A 21939-nucleotide genomic window follows, 5' to 3' on the forward strand; every position below is an offset into this window, starting at 1 on the left:
GGTAACAAAACGCCAATCCATGGAGCGCCACCACAGAACATCTCCTACAAAGAAAAAGTTCAAGGCTCCACCCTCAGCCAGTAAAGTCATGCCAATGGTCTTCTGGGACTCTTAAGAGTTTGATGTCCTCCATCTAGGTTTAACAAATATCTCTTAAGTGCACTGTGATATCCTCAGGAAATTGAAGAAATGACTTCACACCTTAGAGCTGCTCACAAAACGTCACTGGACTGCTCTTCTTTATCCTCCCCACAGCCCAATCTTGTGCCTTCTGACTTAAGTCTGTTTGGCCCAATGAAGGATGCACTCCACTGGAAGCAGAACATGGATGACAGTGAGGTTATTGATGCAGCAAAACACTGGCTGCGACCAGGGAGTGGTACTATGTAAGGCAGCACAAGCCCATCGCACTGAAGGGAGACCGTGTTGAGAAACAGGGCCGAGTAGCCAAAAAAGTGGGGAATAATATGGTGCATTGAAATCCTGAATAAAACCAACCGCCTTTCAGAAAAAAAAAGTGTTGCATTACTTACTGAAAACCCCTTTTACAAAACTAGTCAAGGAAGTCCATAGCCAAGAGCTCAAAAATGCTTTAGAAGCTCAAAATTTCCAAAAGCTTCATTACTGCGTTATCCTGTGATCCATAAGACTGAAATTGTTGCGGATCCCTACTGGAAGAGTGTTAAGGATTAAAGTCACACTGATAAAAAGGACGTAAGTTCGAATAGGAGATATTTAATGTGTTTCCAAAGGAGCCGGTCCAGCATTTGCTTTAAATCATTTATGGAGACCACAGAAAAGCTAAACCTGAATAACCAGATGGGGATTTAAATCCTCCAGTTTCAAAATTTGAATCCTGTGTCTCACCAATGTGTCACATGGCTCAGTAGAGGAATACCGCAGACTAGGTTCATCGAGAGCAATACATACTTCACAAGTCCTTAAAATCAAGGCTGCTGACCTACATATAAATGTGGTAAGGCGATGATCAGTGATATCCCGTGCACCGAAAGTATCTCTATGTAGCCCATGTTAATCGGTAATGTGAGACTGTTGTCATACGTGAACTGAAGTGCCACAGTTTATAAACATAGTGATAAAATGGGTACTGGTGAATCCTTTTCAGCAATGAAAGGCTTTTTAGTCCCAGATAACTTTTAACCTCATAACGACATGTCATATATTTCAAGTTTGAGACAGTATGTCCATACAGGTTTTAAGCTAACCATGATTTGGTAAAATTACTGGAAGGACTGGACAAAAATGTTGACAGCATTTCATTCTGTAGTAACAGCTTTAGCATGAAGTTCATCTACTCTACATTAAACGTTCAACAAATGTATTGAACAGCATATTCACTAGTAATTGTCCTTCTGGTGCATTTGGATTTAAACTGACTTTACAAAAATAGTGGTCTATGCTTTAAGAAATTATTTGCAAGATGAGGTATTGTCTGTCTGACACAATCTTTTGAAGAGAGACCTGGAACTCCCAACTTCACTCTTAAATGATCCAAACAATAAGTTATAAAAAAGACTTGACTAGGTGTGCAAATGATAGTGATTTGCAACAAAAGAAAATTAATATCAGAAAACTGTAAAATTACAGACACAATGGTTGAGCAATACTTGCCTTCAATAGGTGATATTCCAAGTATTGTTGACAGATACATTTACAAGTAGGAAAAAAAGTAAAAAATAGGTTTATTTTATCTTTATCTTTCCCCCTCTCTTTTTGGTTTCTGCATTTTCCACTTTCCTCCTAGTTCTTTACTGCACCTTCATTCCATCTCTTCTTTCTTCCTCTTATTTCAATCAATCATTACTTCTCTCTCTACCCCATCACCTCTGGACTAATGCTGGAAAAATGCTTACATATGTACTAAGTCTGACCTATTTTCTCCAACGCCTCCCTCTTCAGCTTCATCTTCCCTTGACCTCACAGCATATGGAGCCTCTCTCAAACCTGTGGCTGGACTAAATTGCTCCTCCTTTTCAACTTCCCTCAACTTATCAGTCTTCTCTCTCCTAAGTTTTATCTGCAGTGCATGGAATTTCGTTTAATAATGGAATGTACTGATTAATCATTTTGTCTCCTAGTAATAGGCAGTAATTTCAAACAGAGATGCAGAATTTTAGTGTATTACACATCCACGTAAATGACATTACTAGAATGTTACAACACATATCAAAATACTCCCTTTATCAGAAAAGTTCCAGGACAGTTTTCTTATTTCTGGGTAAGCCATACTAAATAAGAAAAAAAGTTCTTTTATGTTACCTGGTATGTGTGCATCCTTGAAATGACGTTGGCCATGTTTTTGGGCAAACTCACTTGGTGGGATAGCAGTGCTTAGAAACACACTGTTTGGGTTCTTGCCACATTAGTTATGGTGACACAACGGATGCTGACTGCAAGCAAAGAGCAAATAATAAAAGTGTAAAGTTTGGGAAAATCCCTAGTGAAACATGGATAATGGTTAAGCAAGTATTTGGAGGTGAAGCACTTTCAGGAAGTCATGCTTTCGAGTGACTCAAAAGTTTTCCTGAAGGCAGAGATTCAGTGTAAGACAATCCCAGACCTGGTCGCCCATCTACAGCACATACCGGTGCAAATTTAGAGCTTATAAGGCAGTTATTGCAAGAAGACAATCATGTAACTGTACGTGCACTATCAGAAGAACTAAATTTGAATCGAGATGTGTGTAGTAAGATTTTACGCGAAGATTTAGAGAAATGGGAAATTAATGGAAAACTTGTCCCTCGCATACTAACAGATAAACAGAACGAGGAAAGACAAAGAATTTCTGCTGAGCTACTGGATAGAGCCAGACTGATCTGGCATTTCTGTCAAAGGTTATAGCTGGTGTGAAAGTTGGTGCTACCAGTATGACCCTCACACAAAGTGTCAAAATGGTGAATGGTGGAGTCCTGGATCACCAGTCTCAAGAAAAGTCAAATGACACCTTTCGAGACCAAGTTCATTTTGATTGGCTCACCATGAGTATGTTCCTCCAGGTCAAACAGTGAACCAAACTACTTACATCTGTCTTGAAATGTTTGCAATACACTATTTGACATCACCACTCTGATTTGTGGCACTCTCACGGCTAGTTCTTACTGCATGGCAATGCTAGACTCCATACTGCTTTAACTGTTACTGAGTACCTGGTCAGATATTCTGTTTGTTATTACCATCCTACATCCGCCATATTCACCCGACCTCTCACCCTGTGGTTTTTTCTTGTTTCCGTGAGTGAAAAGGCGACAGAGAGAAAAGCTTTAAACATTTAGCAGACATCCAACGGGCATGATAAATGAGCTTCCCTGCATCACAGTTGAAAATTTCCCTGTTTGCTTCCAAGACCTCCAGAAATGCTGGCAACTGTGTGTAAATAGCCAAGAGGATTACTTTGATAGGACCTAGGATTATCACATGTTAAATGCAATCTTCTAATTTTTTTTTTAAATCCTTTCCTGGAACTTTTCTGACAAAGGGAATAGCCTGCCATCACGTCATCTGACAGAGAACTTCATGTGGCTCTGTATGGAGAGACAGCATATCAAACAAAATTGCTAACACCACTCCCAATCTATTGTCCTGGTATTCACTTCTTAGGAATTCTTACCTGCTCAGTTCACATGCAACTCTTCCCTTCATTTCAATTACATCAGCAGCTGTACAATAGCCTAACCTTCTTAAAACTCTTTTCCTACACTTAAGTTCATCCATCTGCAGTAATGATTTTGCTTGCTTCAATTCTTGTTTAACAGCCTTCAGCTCCTCAGCGACCTGGGAATACAAATTACTTTTAGATACAAAGCAATTTCAATTGGTGCACGACAATACTAGCTTTCTCTTTTAAGACAGTTAATTATTTTCCTGATTTCATCATTGCATATACTGCACTGCTTTTTCTTTAGAACTGACTGTATTGAATCTCTCAGTCATATTTAGAAAATGATTATTAAAGGGGTTTGCCGTATGCTTGGTGTCGTGGACAATTTGGTCATTATCTTTAATCCCCGATACGCTTTTCCCCTCTATTCTCCACTCTGATAAGATTTTATTTTTAGAATTACAAATATTTTTCATGACTTGAAAGCTTTTAGATTTTTTTATTCCTCTTCTCACTCAAACAATACCTATAAAATGAAAGAAGTTGTACATCTGTGTTTATCCTTATCTTTTTATAATATTATTAAATAAACAATACCGCATGAATGACTTATGAGATTCTGCAGACTTGCATATCTGACTCAGCACACTTGTTGTTACCGCACATGCATCAAATTTTCAATTCTTTATAGTGAAAATTAAGCTGAAATACTAATTACCATAAGAGGACCAAATTTGGTAGCACTAATATAAAGGACATGGGAAGAGAAATAATGCAGAATCAATTCAACTGAAACAATTTTAATGTGCTGCTATGGTACATCATAGAATTACATGCCTGTACCATTATTGCTACAAAATGGACTGAATATGGTGCTCATCAGTGTCCAGAAGAGCCCAAAAGTGCAGGATTGCATTCTGCACAGCAGAACAAAGCATGTCAGTAGGTATGCTGGCTACCTCTCTCGATAAGCTACGCTTCAGATCAGCACGTGTGAATGTTCCCCTTGCAAACCCTGTCCTTCAGGTAGCCCCACAAGCAGAAATCACAGGGCATGCGACTTAGGTGATCATCCGGTCAAGCATTTGGAAACGGCTGATTGATAATTTGATTGTTTCCAAATGTGTTTTGGAGAAGCAGGTGCACTTCACAAGTGATGTGCGGTTGAGTTCAAAGCATCTCTCTCCTGTAGGGCAGGTATGACATGCTGGCAAAGCATACCGCAGTAAGGCAGGCTAGTCACACTGCAAGTCTTTGGTCCTTAAGTGCCAACCTGTTCAAAAAAAGAATGGGCCAATGATGGACATAGCCATGAAGCCACACCATACAGTGACACATTCACCATACAGAGAAACTTTATGCATAGTGACTGGAGGTGGAGATCCCCACGCTCGGCAATTCTGTGTGGTCACCTCACCCGTCAGAGAAAAATGAGCTTCATCTGTCCATAGGATGGTCCCCTCATCAACTTCAATCCTTGCGAAAAAGTGGAGAGGGAAGTCAACATGTCGTCGTGCATCCTGTGGTGCAAGCTGCTGTACAATATGGATCTTGTACAGATACCATTTGAGAATGGTTCGAAGCACCTTCCGTACAGTGGACCACAGGATGTTAACTGTTATGACACAGCACACGCACTGCCTGATGATCAGGAATTTCACACAGCATTGTCTGCTATAGCAACAGGGATATCATCCACAATGTGCAGTGCAACCGGTCATCGGCCTCTTCCCAGAGCGACGCCCAGTTCTCCAGTTGATTCAAAATTCTTCATCAAGCTTCGCACAGCAGGTGGAGAAAGAGGATCCTTCTGTAATCCTTTCAGCCAGTGATATTCTCAAAGTACACCTGCAGCATTACTGTTGTGATAATAGAGCTCCACCAATAGTGCCCTGCTCCTTTTGTCCAAGCTCATGTTGACACGTCAACAAGTGCACTGAACCGGTCAGGTGTGTGAGCTTATGAAGCACAATGACCGATCACAGCACCCGGTGGCCATGGTTGGAACTGGTCAGTGGCACTGTGTTGCATAGAAATTATGCAACCCATACTCTGGACATTAATGTTACCAAGTTTGGTACTAGTACGGTAACTAGTTTCCATGTTATAATGTGTTAGACAGGGAAAGTTTAATTATAACCACCCAGTAATGTGTGAAAGGAGAGTGCAGAATAGTGAATGAACTTCATTATGCTAAACTTCCTTAAAATGTTAGAAATAAAAATTATGACATTGAAAAACAGATCATATTTAGCTGTATACATATCTAAAATTAACAAAATGTCAACAAATAGTAAGTTACAACCAAGAAAAGATTATTGCAGTAAAATCAAATACATACACTGTGAGATAATTTAAATAATAAGTAACAAAATAAGACCAGAGGGATTCCTTTTTTAATTTTAGAAAGAGGGGGGTGGAGAGAGTTGGGGGTAGGGGCGTGCAGGGGGAGAAAAGAAAATGTGTACATTAGAAAAAAACACAACGTATCTGAGAAACTGTGAGCATCAAAACTTCAAGAAGTACACTAACATCAGAACAGAGAAGAAACAGAGTACTACCAGCATTAACAGATGAAGATCATGACATATCCAACAACCATATGGAAGATCAAGCGACTTCCGCAACATTAATGAAATTGGGGCTCTAAAACCATCATCAAAATTTCTATTTTTTAATTGCACTCGTTCATTCAAAATGGATCTATCATTGTGAGAAAAATGTTAAAAATTTCTCATTCTTATAACAGGTCAAGCCTTATGGGGGTGAAATTTTACCGATGCCTTTCGACTATATTTTAAAATACCTCTGCTACAACATGTAACCTACTAAGTTCGAATAATGTTTGTATTTGTAATTAATTATTACAACAAGTTTAGGTTGTGACTATTTTCCACCTGAAAAGCAGCTTTTATAAACATTGAAACTATGGTCAAGAGGTTTAAATAAACTTTCTACTTTGCAGTTGATTGGCTGCTTATTATTATTATTATTATTATTATTATTATTCACAGAGATTTCATCCTACAGGTGCTGCTCCAGGCACGTACAATATTTATAATCTTAATTTTTTAATAGGTGATAGTTGAAATTTTCTGACTATCCGCTGTAAAGCATTTTAACTACCCTATTTTATACAATCAAGCCAAGACATATACAGAATGTAAATAAGCACAATACATAGAGACTACTTGTGTTTGTCAGGGTATAGTACCACATACTAGTGTGTGTTTCTTCCTACACATCTGTTTCAATGATATCCTGATACATATTATAGTCTAATGACAAGTACTCAACATAAAATAATCAAATAGATGACAGATATTAGGCATACTTGATGGTATCAATAAGAAGTATGTACACAGACCTTCCATATAACAAAACTAGCGAAACTACTTCTAATGCACCAACCCTCATGATTTATATTGTTCACAGTACAGAGTGTCTGAAAATAACATGGTGGGCTGTATTATTACTAAGTGCACTGTGAATTTTCAATTGTTGAAACAGCTACACAGACATTAGGCCTAAAACCAAGAAATAATATTTGGTGCAAAAAAATAACACACACAGAGAGTGAGAGAGAGAGAGAGAGAGAGAGAGAGAGAGAGAGAGAGAGAGAGAGTGTGTGTGTGTGTGTGTGTGTGTGTGCGCGCGCGCGCGCGCGCGGCGCGCGCACTTGCGCGCTCGGGGGGGGGGGGGGGGGGGGGTTAGAATAAGAAGTAAGATAAGCAGCAGAAGCAAATTTAATCTGGATACCACTCTTTTCGAAGTAATCAATGGTCAATTGCCTACAACAGGGAATGACACTTTGACAAGACAGCAATTCTGAATTATACATATCTCATAAATATTATTACCTGGTACTTCTTCTCATACATAGCATACAGTTCATCTAAATCTGGATCTTCATGCAATGGGTGAGCATACAGCCTTTCCTCAAACGCTGTAATCTTTTTAACAACATCTTCAAAAATGTTATCCTTTATGTGCATGTCTGTAATTGGATTCAAAAGTGGTATGCCTTTTGGAAACCGTCTCTTCACTTCCTATGAGGAAATTTGAATATGATAAATTAGTCATTGTGAAAGATGAGAATGAAAAAAATAAACAATTTAAAGTAAAAACTTGCTCTTCATCACTTTTAATTCTTTGATTGGAACTATATTCCTTATACTGAGCTGTAATTTATCATAAAATGGATGCTTTACATAAAAAACCTTTCAAGTTGAATTAAAACACTGACATAAAACATGTACCTGGATTGTTTTCAGAACAGATTTCCTATTATCTGGGGGTCGTAAATCTTTTGGATAATACAAACGGAGAGAACTTATTTTTGATATCAATGTGTGCAGAACTGGAACAACTTCAACCTCTCCAGCCTCTCCTTCTGGGCACGGCTTGGGCTGGCCTGAGGCTGCTCCACCAGTCCCTTCAGCTACATGAAGCAAAACATCCACAACTATGGTGGGTGCATTCATAGGATTGCCCTTCTTCTTTCCTGGAGTTGCCTCACCTTCCTTCTTGAAATTAATAATAATACCCCATTCAAATTCCTCATCTTCGTTTTTTACCTAAAATTAAAATACTGTGTTCAGATGACATTTTATTTTGTAAGAGTATAAAGTATTTGTATCCATTCTCAGGAACATCAATAGTTTATTACTACAAAATGTAAGTTCATTTGATTTACTAACAAAATTTGCAAAATATGATAAAAATCCTAAAGTCAAAGAGAAAACGAAAAACATAATAATCTTGAGATGATTTTTGTTTATGAAGGCTCATATGTTATCCAGAGCTCACCATTTGCAGCATCGTCGACAGGACCGACTGCGCCCCTTTGGTACAGAGCCAAGTGGAGGGTCTGAATCAGAGGCTCAGACAGTTCTGTGACAGTGTAGGCTGCAGATTCCTCGACTTGCACCATAGGGTGGTGGGGTTCCGCTAAATAGGTTAGGTGTCCTTACACACAGGAGGCGGCTACACTGGCAGCTGGGGCCGTGTGGCGTGTAGTGGACAGTTTTTTAGGTTAGACAGTCTTGGGAAAGATAAAAAAGGGCTCCAGTCTCAAAGGGTACAGGGAAAAGAACCGACAAGAATCGACCAAGCAATAGTCTTTATTCTAGTTGTAAATTATCGTAGCTGTGTTGGAAAAGTACCAGAGCTTCAAGTGCTGATAGAAAGCACTGAAGCTGAAATCATTATAGGAACACAAAGCTGGCTGAATCCGGAAATAAATTCTGCCAAAATTTTTAGAGGCGCAAACCATGTTCAGAAAGGATAGATTAAATAAAGTAGGTGGTGGTATGTGTGTCTGTTGGTAGTAGTTTATCTTGTAGTGTAGTTGAAATAGATAGTTCCTGCGAATTACTATGTGTAGAGGTTATACTCAACAGCTGTACCAAAATAATAATTAGCTCCTTCTACGGAACCCCCAACTCAGATGATATAATAGCTGAATGCTTCAAAGAAAACTTGAATCTCATTACAAATAAGTACCCCACTCATACAGTTATAATTGGTGGAGACTTCAATCTACCCTCGATTTGTTGACAAAAATACACATTCAAAGCCAGTGGTAGACAGAAAACATCTTCCGAAATTGTACTAATTGCTTTCTCTGAGAATTTCTTTGAACAATTATTTCATGAGCCACATGAACTGTAAATGGTTGGAAAAAAAAAAAAAAAAAAAAAAAAAAAAAACATGCCCTCTTAGCCACAAATAATCCTGATCTAATAGAGAGCGTCATGACGGATACAGGGATTAGTGAACACAAGGTCATTGTAGCGAGGCACAAAACCATATCAACCAAAACCATTAAAAATAAACGCAAAATATATATATTTAAAACAGAAGATAAAAATTCGCTTGATGCCTTCCGAAGAGAGAGTCTCCTTTCCTTCCAAGGTAATTATGTAAGTGTAGACCAGATACGGCTCAAATTCAAAGATACAGTATTGACAGCAACAGATAGATTCATACCGTATAAGTTAATAAGAGATGGGACTAATCCACCAAGGTACACAAAATACGTCAGAACACTGTTGCAGAAACAACGAAAAAAGCATGCCAAATTTAGAACAACGCAAAATCCCCAAGAGAGCTCGAAATTTAGTGCGGATGTCAATGTGAGATGCTTTTAATAGTTTCCACAATAAAACATTGTCTCAAAATATGGTAGAAACCCCAAAGAGATTCTGGTCGTATGTAATGTACACCAGTGACAAAAAACAGTCAATACCGTCACTGTGTGATAGCGATGGAAATGTTATTGATGATGGTGCCACTAAAGCGGAGTTAATAAATACAGTTTTCCGTAATTCCTTCACGAAAGAAGACGAAGTAAATATCCCAGAATTCGAAACCAGAACAGCTGTTAGCGTGAGTGACATAAAAGTAGGTATCTTAGACGTTGCGAAACAACTCAAATCGCTTAAGAAAGGCAAGTCTTCCGGTCCAGATGGTATACCAATCCGGTTCCTTTGACAGTATGCAGACACAATAGTGCCTTTCTTAGCAATCCTATACAACCGCTCACTTGACAAAAGGTCTATTCCTAAGGACTGGAAAGTAGCACAGGTCACACCAATATTCAAGAAAGGAAATAGGAGTAACCCATTGAATTACAGACCCATATCACTGACCTCAATTTGCAGCAGGATTTTGGAGCATATACTGTACTCGAACATTACAAACCACCATGAAGAAAGTGACTTATTGATACATAACAAACTCGGATTCAGAAAATATCGTTCTTGTGCAACACAGCTAGCCCTTTATTCCCATGAAGTAATGAGTGCTGTCGACAAGGGATCTCAGATCGATTCCATATTCCTAGATTTCCAGAAGGCTTTTCATACTGTTCCTCACAAGTGACTATTAATCAAATTGTACGCATATGGAGTATCGTCTCAGTTGTGTGACTAGATTCGTGATTTCCTCTCAGAGAGGTCACAGTTCGTAGTGATAGATGGTAAATCATCAAGTGGAACAGAAGTGATATCTGGCGTTCCGCAAGTTAGTGTCATAGGTCCTCTGCTGTTCTTGATTTATATAAATGATCTAGGTGCTAATCTGAGCAGCCCCCTCAGATTGGTTGCAGATGATGCTATAATTTACCATCTAGTAAAATCATCAGATGATCATTTCCAATTACAAAATGATCTAGAGAGAATTTCTGTATGGTGCGAAAAGTGGCAAGTAACACTGAACAAAGAAAAGTAAAAGGTCATCCACATGGGTACTAAAAGAAATCTGATAAATTTTGGGTATCGTACAAATCTAAGGGCTGTCAATTCGACTAATTACCTATGAATTACAATTATGAGAAACTTAAATTGAAAAGACCACATAGATAATATTGTGGGGAAAGCAAAACAAAAACTGCACTTTGTTGGCAGAACACTTAGAAGATGCAACAAACCTACTAAAGAGACAGTGTACATTACACTTGTCTGTCCTCTGCCGGAATATTGCTCGCGCAGTATGGTATCCTTACCAGGTAGGATTGATGGACGACATCGAAAAAGTGCATAGAAGGGCAGCCCGTTTCATGTTATTACGCAATAGGGGTGAGAGAGTCACTGATACGATATGCGAGTTGGGGTGGCAGTCACTGAAACAAAGGCGGTTTTCTTTGTGGTGAGATCTATTTATGAAATTTCAATCACCAACTTTCTCTTCCGAATGTGTAAATATTTTGTTGACACCCACCTATGTACGGAGAAATGATCCTCATAATAAAATACGAGAAATCAGAGCTCAAACGGAAGATTTAGGTTTTCCTTTTTCCCACTCGCCATTCGAGAGTGCAATGGTAGAGAAGTAGTATGAAAATGGTTCGATGAACCCTCTGCCAGGCACTTAAGTATGAATTGCAGAGTAACCATGTAGATGTAGATGTCACTTTCTACCTTTTACAGAACAGCTAATAATGTTTCAATGTAGTTTGTCATCTGCAATTCTTTTGTTCGTGGTTACAGACTCCACGTCACAAAAACTCTAGGAACTGTACTTGAAACTTACAGGGTACCTTGTTGTTGTTGTTGTTGTTGTTGTTGTGGCCTTCAGACCAGAGACTGATTTGATGCAGGTCTCCATGCTCCTCTATCCTGTGCAAGCTTCTTCATCTCCCAGTACCTACTGCAACCTACATCCCTCTTATGATTTTTACACTCCACGCTGCCCTCCAATACTAAATTGGTGATCCCTCGATGCCTCAGAAAACTGTCCTACCAACCGATCCCTTCTTCTAGTCAAGGCGTGTCACAAATTTCTCTTCTCCCTGATTCTACTCAATACCTCCTCATTACTTATGTGATCTACCCATCTAATCTTCAGCATTCTTCTGTAGCACCACATTTTGAAAGCTTCTATTCTCTTCTTGTCCTAACTATTTATCATCCACATTTCACTTCCATACATGGCCACACTCCATACAAATACCTTCAGAAATGACTTCCTGACACTTACATCTATACTCGATGTTAACAAATTGCTCTTCAGAAACGCTTTCCTTGCCATTGCCAGTCTACATTTTATATCCTCTCTACTTCGACCATCATCAGTTATTTTGCTCCCCAAATAGCAAAACTCATTTACTATAAGTGTCTCATTTCCTAATCTAATACTCTCAGCATCACCTGATTTAATTCGACTGCATTCCATTATCCTCATTTCGCTTTTGTTGATGTTCATCTTATATCCTCCTTTGAAGACACTGTCTACTCCGTTCAGTTGTCTTCCAGGTCCTTTGTTGTTCTGACAGAATTACAATATTTTTATTTCTTCTCTGTGGATTTTAATTCCTACTCTGAATTTTTCTTTTGTTTCCTTCACTGCTTGCCCAATATACAGACAATAACATCGGGGATAGGCTACAATCCTGTCTCACTCCCTTCCCAACCACTGCTTCCCTTTCATGCCCCTCGACTCTTATAGCTGCCATCTGGTTTCTGTACAAATTGTAAATAGCCTTTCACTCGCTGTATTTTACCCCTGCCACCTTCAGAATTTGAAAGAAAGTATTCCACTCAATGTTGTCAAAAGATTTCTCTAAGTCTACAAATGCTAGATCATCATTTCACGATGTTGCCAACAAAATCCTTCTCCTTGTTTGAATCTCAAAACTTAAAAATACCTGCTGCAATTACAATACAAAATACTGCAGCACATACTAGCATAGATGAACATGGCTTAGCCAAAAAAAAAAAGGTTATCTGAAATGGCTTCCCTCCTTAGTTTGGTTAACTGGGGTTGTGCCATATTTATTACTCTTTTCTGCACAGCTCTCTGCTGCTCAATGCCTCTTCCATTCAGTGAATAGTTATCTATTCTCATAAATCAATTAGGAGTAAAGGAGACCACACACTGAATAGTGATCAATAGGATAGGAACACACACACACACACACACACACACACACACACACACACACTCTGTCCCTCTCCTTCGCGTGCACATGCACACACACATGCATGCGCACGCACAGGCAGGTGGACTGTGGTGAGGGGTTGTGTCAGGAGGGATTTTTTTTTTTTTTTTTTTTTTGGGGGGGGGGGGGGGGAGAAAGAACTGGAAAGCAGAAGGAGAGAGGTTGGGGAGGGGTAGCTGGCAGCTTGGAGGGAGGCAGGATAAGAATGCGAATGGGGGAGACAGCAGATGTACGGGACAGGTAGGTGACACACAGGCCCCTTCCAGTTCCAACTCCACTACACCATTCCTCACTAAGAACTACTAATCCTTGGAGGGAAAGACATTCCAAGAAACCAGTATCACAACCATGGAACACACTTATGCCAGTCTGTTTACAAGCCATCAAGAGGAGATGACAAGAGGGGAGACTGCTGGGGAGATGTGGCTGGGAGGATTACAGGAGCTAAAGATGTATTGCAAGGATAACTACTGTCAGCATAGTTCAGAGAAGCTGGTGTTAAAAATCTAGATGGCACAGCTTGCAAAGCTGCCATTGAACTCGATGATGATGATGGTGACTGGTTTGTGGGGCACTCAACTGCCTGGTTATCAGTGCCCGTACATAGTCCCAATTTTTACACTGTCCAATTGAGCCACTATCACGAATGATGATGTGATGATGATGATGATGATGATGATGATGATGAAATGATGAGGACAACCCAAACACCCAGTCTCCAGGGAGAGAAAATTCCCAACCCTGCCAGGAATTGACCCCAGGACCCTGTGATCCAGAGGCAGCAATGCTAACCAGTAGACCACGAGCTGCGGACACTGAACTCAAGCATATTGCGCTCAGCCATGTGTTCTGCTACTGGGTAGGCAACTCTGTTCGCAGCCTCAGTTTAGTGGTGTCCATTCATTCTAGTGGACAGCTTTTTGGTGCTCATGCCCACACAAAATGCTGTGCAGAAATTGCCGCAGAGCTGGTATGTGACATGGCTGTTTTCAGAAGTGGCCCTGTCACTGTTTGGATAGGATAAGACTGCAAGATGTCTGGAGGAAGATGTACCGAGTGGGTGAGTTAGTCACATCTTGCATCTGGGTGTTCGATAGGGATACGTCTCCTACGTCAAAGAGTTGGGAGAGGAAGTGGAACAGGGCTGGATTGGAATGTTGTGTATGTTGGCTGGGTGCAGAATATCACTTTAGAAGGAGTGAGAAGGATTGTGGATAGTACGTCCCTCATATCCGGGCATTATGATAGGTCATCAAGCCTTGGTGAAGGATATGATTCAGCTGCCCAGTTGCGCCAGGCTGGAGTGATTTGGGTGATGAAGTAGATGTTCGTTTACAATTGGTTCTTGGGGTGGGGTTGAATAATCTATATTTTTGGTGAGTAGGTTTTGGGCAGGAGGGGTAGTGCCTGTATGTAAAGGCCTTTGTGGTTTTTTCAGCATACCGGGCAAGGGCTTTTCATAACTGCAGATTGCTGTCCCTGGGTGGACAGGCTAAATGATAGTATGGGATGACAGCTGTCAAAATGCAGGTGTTGTTAGTGATCAGAAAGTTCGATATGGACAGATGTATGACCAGATGAAGTGGATGGAGAAGGTAGTGTTGAGTTTGTGGAGGAATGAGTGTATGGTATCTTGGCCCCGAGCCCAGGTCATTAAGACATCATCAATGAACCTGACCCAGAAAAGGGCTGCATTTTGACAGCTCTCACCCCCTACACGCCAAATAATCGCTACCATTTAGCCTGTCTAACCAGGGACAGAAATGTGCCCAGTATGCTGAAGGACCCACAAAGGTGTTCACATATAAGCACCTACTCACCAAAAATATGTATTATTCGCCCCCCCCTCCCCCCCCAAGAACCAGTTGTAAAGGAACTTGTCAATCACCCAAATCACTTCAGCCTGGGACAACTGGGCAACTGAATCATGTCCTTCACCAAGGCTTTCATGACCTATCATAATGCCTGGATATGAGGAACATACTACCCACAATCCTTCTCATACACAACATTCCAATCCACCCCTATTGAACTTCCACTCCCAACTCTTTGATGTAGGGGACATATCACTGTGGAATAGCCTGATGCGAGACCTTCCCAATTCACCCACTCAGTACATCTTACTCCAGATCTGTCACAGGCTTATCCTATCCCATCAGAAGGAGGACCACTTGTGAAAGCAGCCAGAACTAAAGAAAACCACACACACACACACACACACACACACACACACACACACACACACAGCTCTGCTGCAATTTCTACACAGCATTTTATGTGAGCATGAGCACCAAAAAGCTGTCCACAAAAATGAATGGACGCCACTAAACTGAGGCTGAGAACAGCGTTGCCTACCCGGTGGCAGAACACAAGGCCGAACATAACACGCTCGACTTCAATGGTAGCTTTGCAACCTGTGCCTTCTACATTTTTAACCCCACCTTCTCTGAACTATGCTGTCAGGTGTTAACCTTGCAATACATCCTTAGCTCCTGTAGGCTTCCTGGCTACATCTTCTCCCTAACAGTCTCCCCTCTTGTCCTCTCACTTCTTCGCAGTTCATTCCTTCACCTCAACATCATTATGCACTGCACAACTCACTAGCTCTTGAGCTCATGTCCTATTCCTATCCGGTACACCTGCTGCTTCCCACTCCTGCATTCCTGTCCCGCACACTGACTGTCTCTCTCTGAGCCAGCAGCTGGTCCTCACCAACCCAACCTCTCCTCCCACTTCTCACCTCTTTCCCTCTACCCAACCCACCAAGCACAATCCCTTACTCCAGTTCACACACCAAACTGTAGTCCTGCCATGTGTGTTCAGCCAACACAATGTAGCTGCACAGAGGTAGGTGTGTAGGTGTGTAGGTGTGTGTGTGTGTGTGTGTGTGTGTGTGTGTGTGTGTGTGGTTTTCTCTAGTTCACTAAAAGATTTATTTTATCCAAAATCCAGCAAGTTTTCATTCTTTTTTGTGTTCCTAAAGATTATTGAAGGCTTCTGCTGTTCACAGGGTGGTCTCCTTTCATCCTAAATTATTTACATTTCTTGCTAACAGCCTTGCCACAGTGGGAACACTGGTTCCTGTCAGATCACCAAAGTTATGTAGTGCCACGCTTGGGTAGTACTTTCATGGGTGACTGTCTGGGTCTGCTGAATGCTGTTGTCAAGCAGGATGCAATCAGCCCTAGTGAGGCCAATTGAGGAGCTACCTGATTGAGAAGTACAGGCTCCGGCCAGGAAAACTGGCAATAGCTGAGAGAGCGGTGTCTTGATCACATGCCCCTCCATATCTGCATCCAGTGAAGCCTATCAGCTGAGGATGACAAAGTGGTCAGTCAGAACTATTGGGCTTTCCAAGGCCTGTTCAAAGAGTACTTCCCTATCATAGTTATCTATTCTCATACATACACTAGTACTCGAACCTAGATTTTCTACCAATTTATTTGGCCTATAAGAGCTGTATTGACAGCAAGTGCAATATTGTAAAACAGCTTACTGCAATGAATAGTAACAAACAGTAACTAAATGATTATAACAGGGATTCATTACCAGAGCATATTGCCACTACTGAAGCATTCATTCACTCTGGGTCTTTTGTGGAAACAAAGAATTTGTTTCAGGAGAAATTTCTAGGATGTTCAGTGCCAGCAAAAAGTACCATACAGGAACTAATTGAAAAATGGTGATGTACAGAATCGGTTAAAAATTCACCCAGGGTGTGGCATGTCTGCACATCTTAAACAAAGAGGCAGGTGCAGGAGATTTTGACAAGAAGTCTTGAGTGAACCAGGAGACTGAGTCAACAGGTTCAAGCAAGTGAGAGAAGTTGCAGATGTGATTTAAATAATGGCACTGAAGTGAAAACCATACCAGACAAGTGTTGTACAAGAACTGATGGAGCCTGGCCTGCAAGAAGGATGTGTATTTGTGTTCATGGCTGCTGATAAATGTTGTCAGTGGTGTTTTGGACCCACTATGGTTCACCATGACTGGCATGATGTGGTTCCACCTGTATGGGTGCATAAATTACCAAAACAGCTGGTATTGGTCAACAGAAAATCCATGCATGATCCACCAGGTAGCCTTGCATGATGTCAAGATTGGTGTTTTCCCCCACAAGCATTATAGGGGCCATATTATTTGGGAATCCTGGAGGAGTTTTATTCAACTTGACAGAAAAGGAGAGTCAGTTATGTTACTTTCAGCAGGATGATGAACATGCCATACATCAGCTGCATCATCGTTCAATGTGCACGAGACATTTACATCACAGAGGACAATCAGCAAAGGCTTGTGGCGTCCTCGGTTACCAGACTGTGTCCACTTACGACTTTTATTTGTGGAGACTGTTAAAGGGAAGAGCATACAAAACACATCCGCACACAACTGAAGACCAGGATCCAGGATGTTATCAATAATATCACAACACAAGAACTGACAAGGGTATACATGAATCTACTCAAGCATGCTCACATGTGTGCTGAATGGGCAGAGGACACTTTCAGCACCTATTGTGACAGTGAGTAATCATAATCAATACATTACACCTCATTTTATGTTCATGTATTGACCATATGGACCAGTTTTACACACCACACCCTGTAGCTATGTAGGTTAGTTTTAAGTTAGTTAACTTGTACCAATTAAATGCAAGTCTATTATAACCAGTTCTTACGAAACAATTAATTTTGCAGAATTTACTAATGTGTGTTCAAAAGAAATATTAATAATGAATATGCAGCTTTCCCACCACATGGAATAGATGTTTCCCAAGTACTTCAGTGCAACAAGGAAATATCTGCACTTTATCCAGTGCACATAAAAATAAAGCTTGCAACTCTACTAATATGAAATTCTTCCAATCCATCTGTGGCATACAGCAAACCAGTGCTTAACAGTATTGGCTAAAAACAGTCTTGGTTGCAATTTTAGTTTTTTAGTTTCCAACTAAGTGTTTCGCCTTATGATCTTAATTTGGTATTTCTTAGACCGATCCTTTGACAGTGTAGCCAAAGGGCATCGTTGAATACATCAGGCCAACATCGCCTTCGTTAAACTCAGTAAAAACTTTTCTAGATAGACGAGAGCGACTCCAAGACCTGCATAACGTGTTCCCGTTCACAAGACCTAGTAACGAATAAGATCTAGGAAAGTTTTTACTGGGTTTAATGAAGATGATGTTGGCCTGATGTATTTGACGATGCCCTTTGGCTATACTGTCTAAAGGATGGGTCTAAGAAATACCAAATTAAGATCAACCTGAAGATGCCTGAATAAGGCAAAACACGTAGTTGAAAAATAGGAAAGTAAAATTGTAACCAAGACTGTTTTTAACCAATACTACTAATATGATGTTATTTCTCATAGAGAATAAATAAATTATTCTGAATATAAATTTTCTGTACCATTTACTGCTTCCATTAAAATGCTCTGTGAGAAGTAATCTGCAAGGAAAAATTTGTACTCAATGCAATATTCCTCTAAGGCTATTATGGTCCAGTCCACGAATGACAGCAGTTCACGCTGGTTGAGACAAGGATGGTGATAGCATTGTTGCTGGTTCCAAGCATACACATGCTTTGCGCTTGATGAAACTGTGTACACTGAAAATTACATCTATTGCTTGGTTGTGTAGGATTTGTAACTCACCACCACAATCAGCCACGACAACTCATAGCAAATGGAATAAAAATTCACTAAATAAATTGCTACAATCGTGTATAACATCCGCATTGCAGACAACACTTGCAGCAGAGCCCAAAGAACATTTTTGAATGCTCACTGGCTATCGGAGAATGCGTGACATAAGTGAGCAGGAGAAGCCACCAACATTCGTGACTCCAACTACAGCAAATAAGGATTTTCCATCTGGAAGTTATATAATATGTATAGTCAACCAAGAACTAACCTTTACCATCCTTCCTGGCTGCAAGAAAGGAATGATATATTCAGGCTTTGTGAGGAATGTATGGAACTGCTTCCCTAACTGTTCCAGTTGTTGCCTGATTCTGTAATATGAAGCTACTTGGGCTTCCTTTGGAACAATAATGGAATCGTGTTCGTTCTGGAGCCTCTGTGCTTCTGTAAAAGAAAAGTGAAGTGACTACAGTTACAGGACATTTAATGTTTTCAGAATAAGAAATTCATTCAATAACAATACCCTGTGCTTTTTTCAGACTGAATACATGCATACTGCAGTTGAATCTAAAACCCCAGTTTTACAACAGTTTGCTTGATTTATTTATTTTAGAAAAAGTTTCTTTTTTTCTACAGAATATTCTATAAAAAGGAATCAGACAGTTGTGACAGCAAGTCTAATGATACAAAGTAAACATAATTAAGCCATTCATACATTCTTTAAAGTGTAACTTTTCACGTACATAGAATACTTTAACACGAGAATGACAAAGTTTCTGACTTTCCTAAAATGGTGAAAAGGGGTCATTTTGACACCACATAAAATATTTTTCATATTGAACTTAAATTTGTACTTCATTTTAGTATAGTTTAATTCCCACAATTTTTAGAGTTACAACAACAACTATTTAACTTCGTGATTAATATAGTACTTATTTACATCAACAACAAAATATCTTATGAATTTATTGTTACTAATGCTAACAAGCTTCCTAAACTGTAGTCTTTCATTTATTAACCATTTGCAGAACAGTCTAGATACAAGTAGTTTATATGGTCCACATTATACTCACATGTGTTCTACATATGGTTTTGTTCTACTTTTTACTCAAGTCATTTGAATCTGTTAGACACATTTAGCAAAGGTGATTTCTGTTTTGTGTGTACACTTTCCATATACAGCTTTGTGGCCCTTCACCCAAATGTCACTGGTTTTGTTGCCTCTGCAGAGGCTGATATGGTATGTCTTCTGCTTTCTAGATGCTTTTGTACCTGTATCCTTTCCCTTTGTCTGTTCCTATTCTTGCTCTTTCATTCCCTTGAGTTCATTCACCAGTTGTAGTATCAACAACTACTTCTCTATTTTCTTGTTCGTTATTGTTTTGTAGATGACCCATGCATTTATTGTCACCATTCCAAGATCATGTAGAAGAAATGTATCAGGCATCTCTTACAAGCAACCTTTGTAGTATAATTTCAGTTCATTTGATGAACCATGTCTACCCCATACTTTGTTGCATTGTAGAATGTTGTAATTTCAGTTTTCTTCTTTATTTATTGATACTCCAGCATGCAATGTACTCAGAAGACTGGCATTTTTATTCTTTTTTTTCCTTTGGATGTAGTCATGGAGCAGTCTGTGTTGCCAGTCTGGTGCAGGATAATGGTGGAATGTATTTCAGCATTTGGCTTCTTTACATCATCAGGGATTGTTGTTTATTGTACCAACTAATGAAGTTTTATTTCCTTTGAGCTTCTTATCAAGCTGAAGAGACATGCACAAGTCATCTGTCATCACAATTCTTCCTTAATTCAGAAATGGTTCCATGAAATGCAAAACGATGTATGCTATGAGAGGTTTCTTATCTCTATTCGTATCCTCTTTTCTGAAGTATGGGAAAGCATTACATACTAGTCTTTTAAAGCCAAACTTTTTAAAAATGTGTATTAATGCTAGAAATGAATTCTGAATATGTAAAATTATCAACAAGAATAGTAGTGTAATTCCTAGTTCCCCAAACAACTCAGCAGATGCCAGCACAAGTTTGTGAAGTCAGTTATCTGTTGATAGCAAAGTGGTGTACCTGGGAGTTACACCACTATTTCAGTTACTTGTTTTTGTTATAGTGTCATGGATGCTATATGCTACTGACGGTATATTCCACATCACCCTGTACGTTCAAAGTTATTTTGTTTTTTAAACGAGTGAAGCAATAAGCTCAGAAAGCAACAGGGATAGTGTTAGCTCATCACATATATTGGCTGACAAAGAATCTGTTGACAAATAAACTGAGATGACAAGTCATGCGATACCTCCTAACATTGTGTCAGACCTCCTTTTGCATGGCATAGTGCAGCAACCCTATGTTGCATGGACTCAACAAGTTGCTGGAAGTTTCCTGCAGAATTACTGAGCCATGCTGCCTCTACAGCCGTCCATAATTTCCAAAGTGTTGCCGGTGCAGGATTTTGTGCACGAACTTACCTCTTGTTTACGTCCCATAAATGTTCAATCGGATTCATTTTGGGCGATCTGGCTGGCCAAATCATTTGCTTGAAACGTATAGAATTATTTTTTAGACGAAAATGTAGAAGAGGAAGAAGAGATGCAGTTTCATCCCGCAGAAGGTCTAGAAATTGTCTAAACAGAATATGAGACAAAACAATTCCAGAAGAAGAACAGAGTAGAAAGCAAGAAAATGAGAAATGCAGGAAAATCTTATAAAACTGAAAAAGAAAATTGGTTAGTGGGAAAAAATTTAAAAATCCTAATTCCAAGGCAAGAATGAATGTTCTGAAAAAATTTCAGAGGATTCACAGAAAAAAATGCTTTTGACTCATTCTGGAAGGCAGGTTCTTTCACTGTCCAAAAACTGCTGTAGAGCAGTAAAGTCCACTACTAAGCAGTATTATGTTATGCAAAGTGACAGAATTATTTCCTAAAAACTTTCCAAATATCTTATTGCTGGATTACTAGGGCCTCTAAGAAAATGAAAGCTGGACAGCCACCAGGCTCACACAACCAGTGAAAGTATGTCCCGGTAAATAAAATACTTCATCGAAAAATCACTTACCAGTCCCATTACACAAGATCCCAGAACACGAAAAGAAAATATTTGTCAGAGGTTCTAAATATCCGCTTATTATTTAACCTCTACAAGGATTACTGTGCTGAACAGGGCAAAGAACCAGTTAAAGAACATATTTATCATAGAAAATTAAATGTGTGGTGGTCTTCATT

At 39.7% G+C, this 21939-nt stretch overlaps 1 protein-coding gene across 1 annotated transcript in view; it reads right to left on the reverse strand.

The window, feature by feature from the left end:
• Positions 1–21939, reverse strand: part of LOC124612305 (exosome RNA helicase MTR4) — an 89869-nt gene that overhangs the window by 14544 nt on the left and 53386 nt on the right. Inside the window, exons 10-13 of the mRNA XM_047140421.1 lie at positions 18970–19142; positions 7879–8196; positions 7480–7668; positions 3629–3792 (exon numbers count right to left, since the gene is read on the reverse strand). Of these exons, the coding sequence (XP_046996377.1) occupies positions 3629–3792; positions 7480–7668; positions 7879–8196; positions 18970–19142 (844 nt within the window). The remainder of the gene's footprint in view (positions 1–3628; positions 3793–7479; positions 7669–7878; positions 8197–18969; positions 19143–21939) is intronic.

Source organism: Schistocerca americana, chromosome 4, assembly GCF_021461395.2.
Source record: "Schistocerca americana isolate TAMUIC-IGC-003095 chromosome 4, iqSchAmer2.1, whole genome shotgun sequence".
NCBI lineage: Eukaryota > Metazoa > Arthropoda > Insecta > Orthoptera > Acrididae > Schistocerca > Schistocerca americana.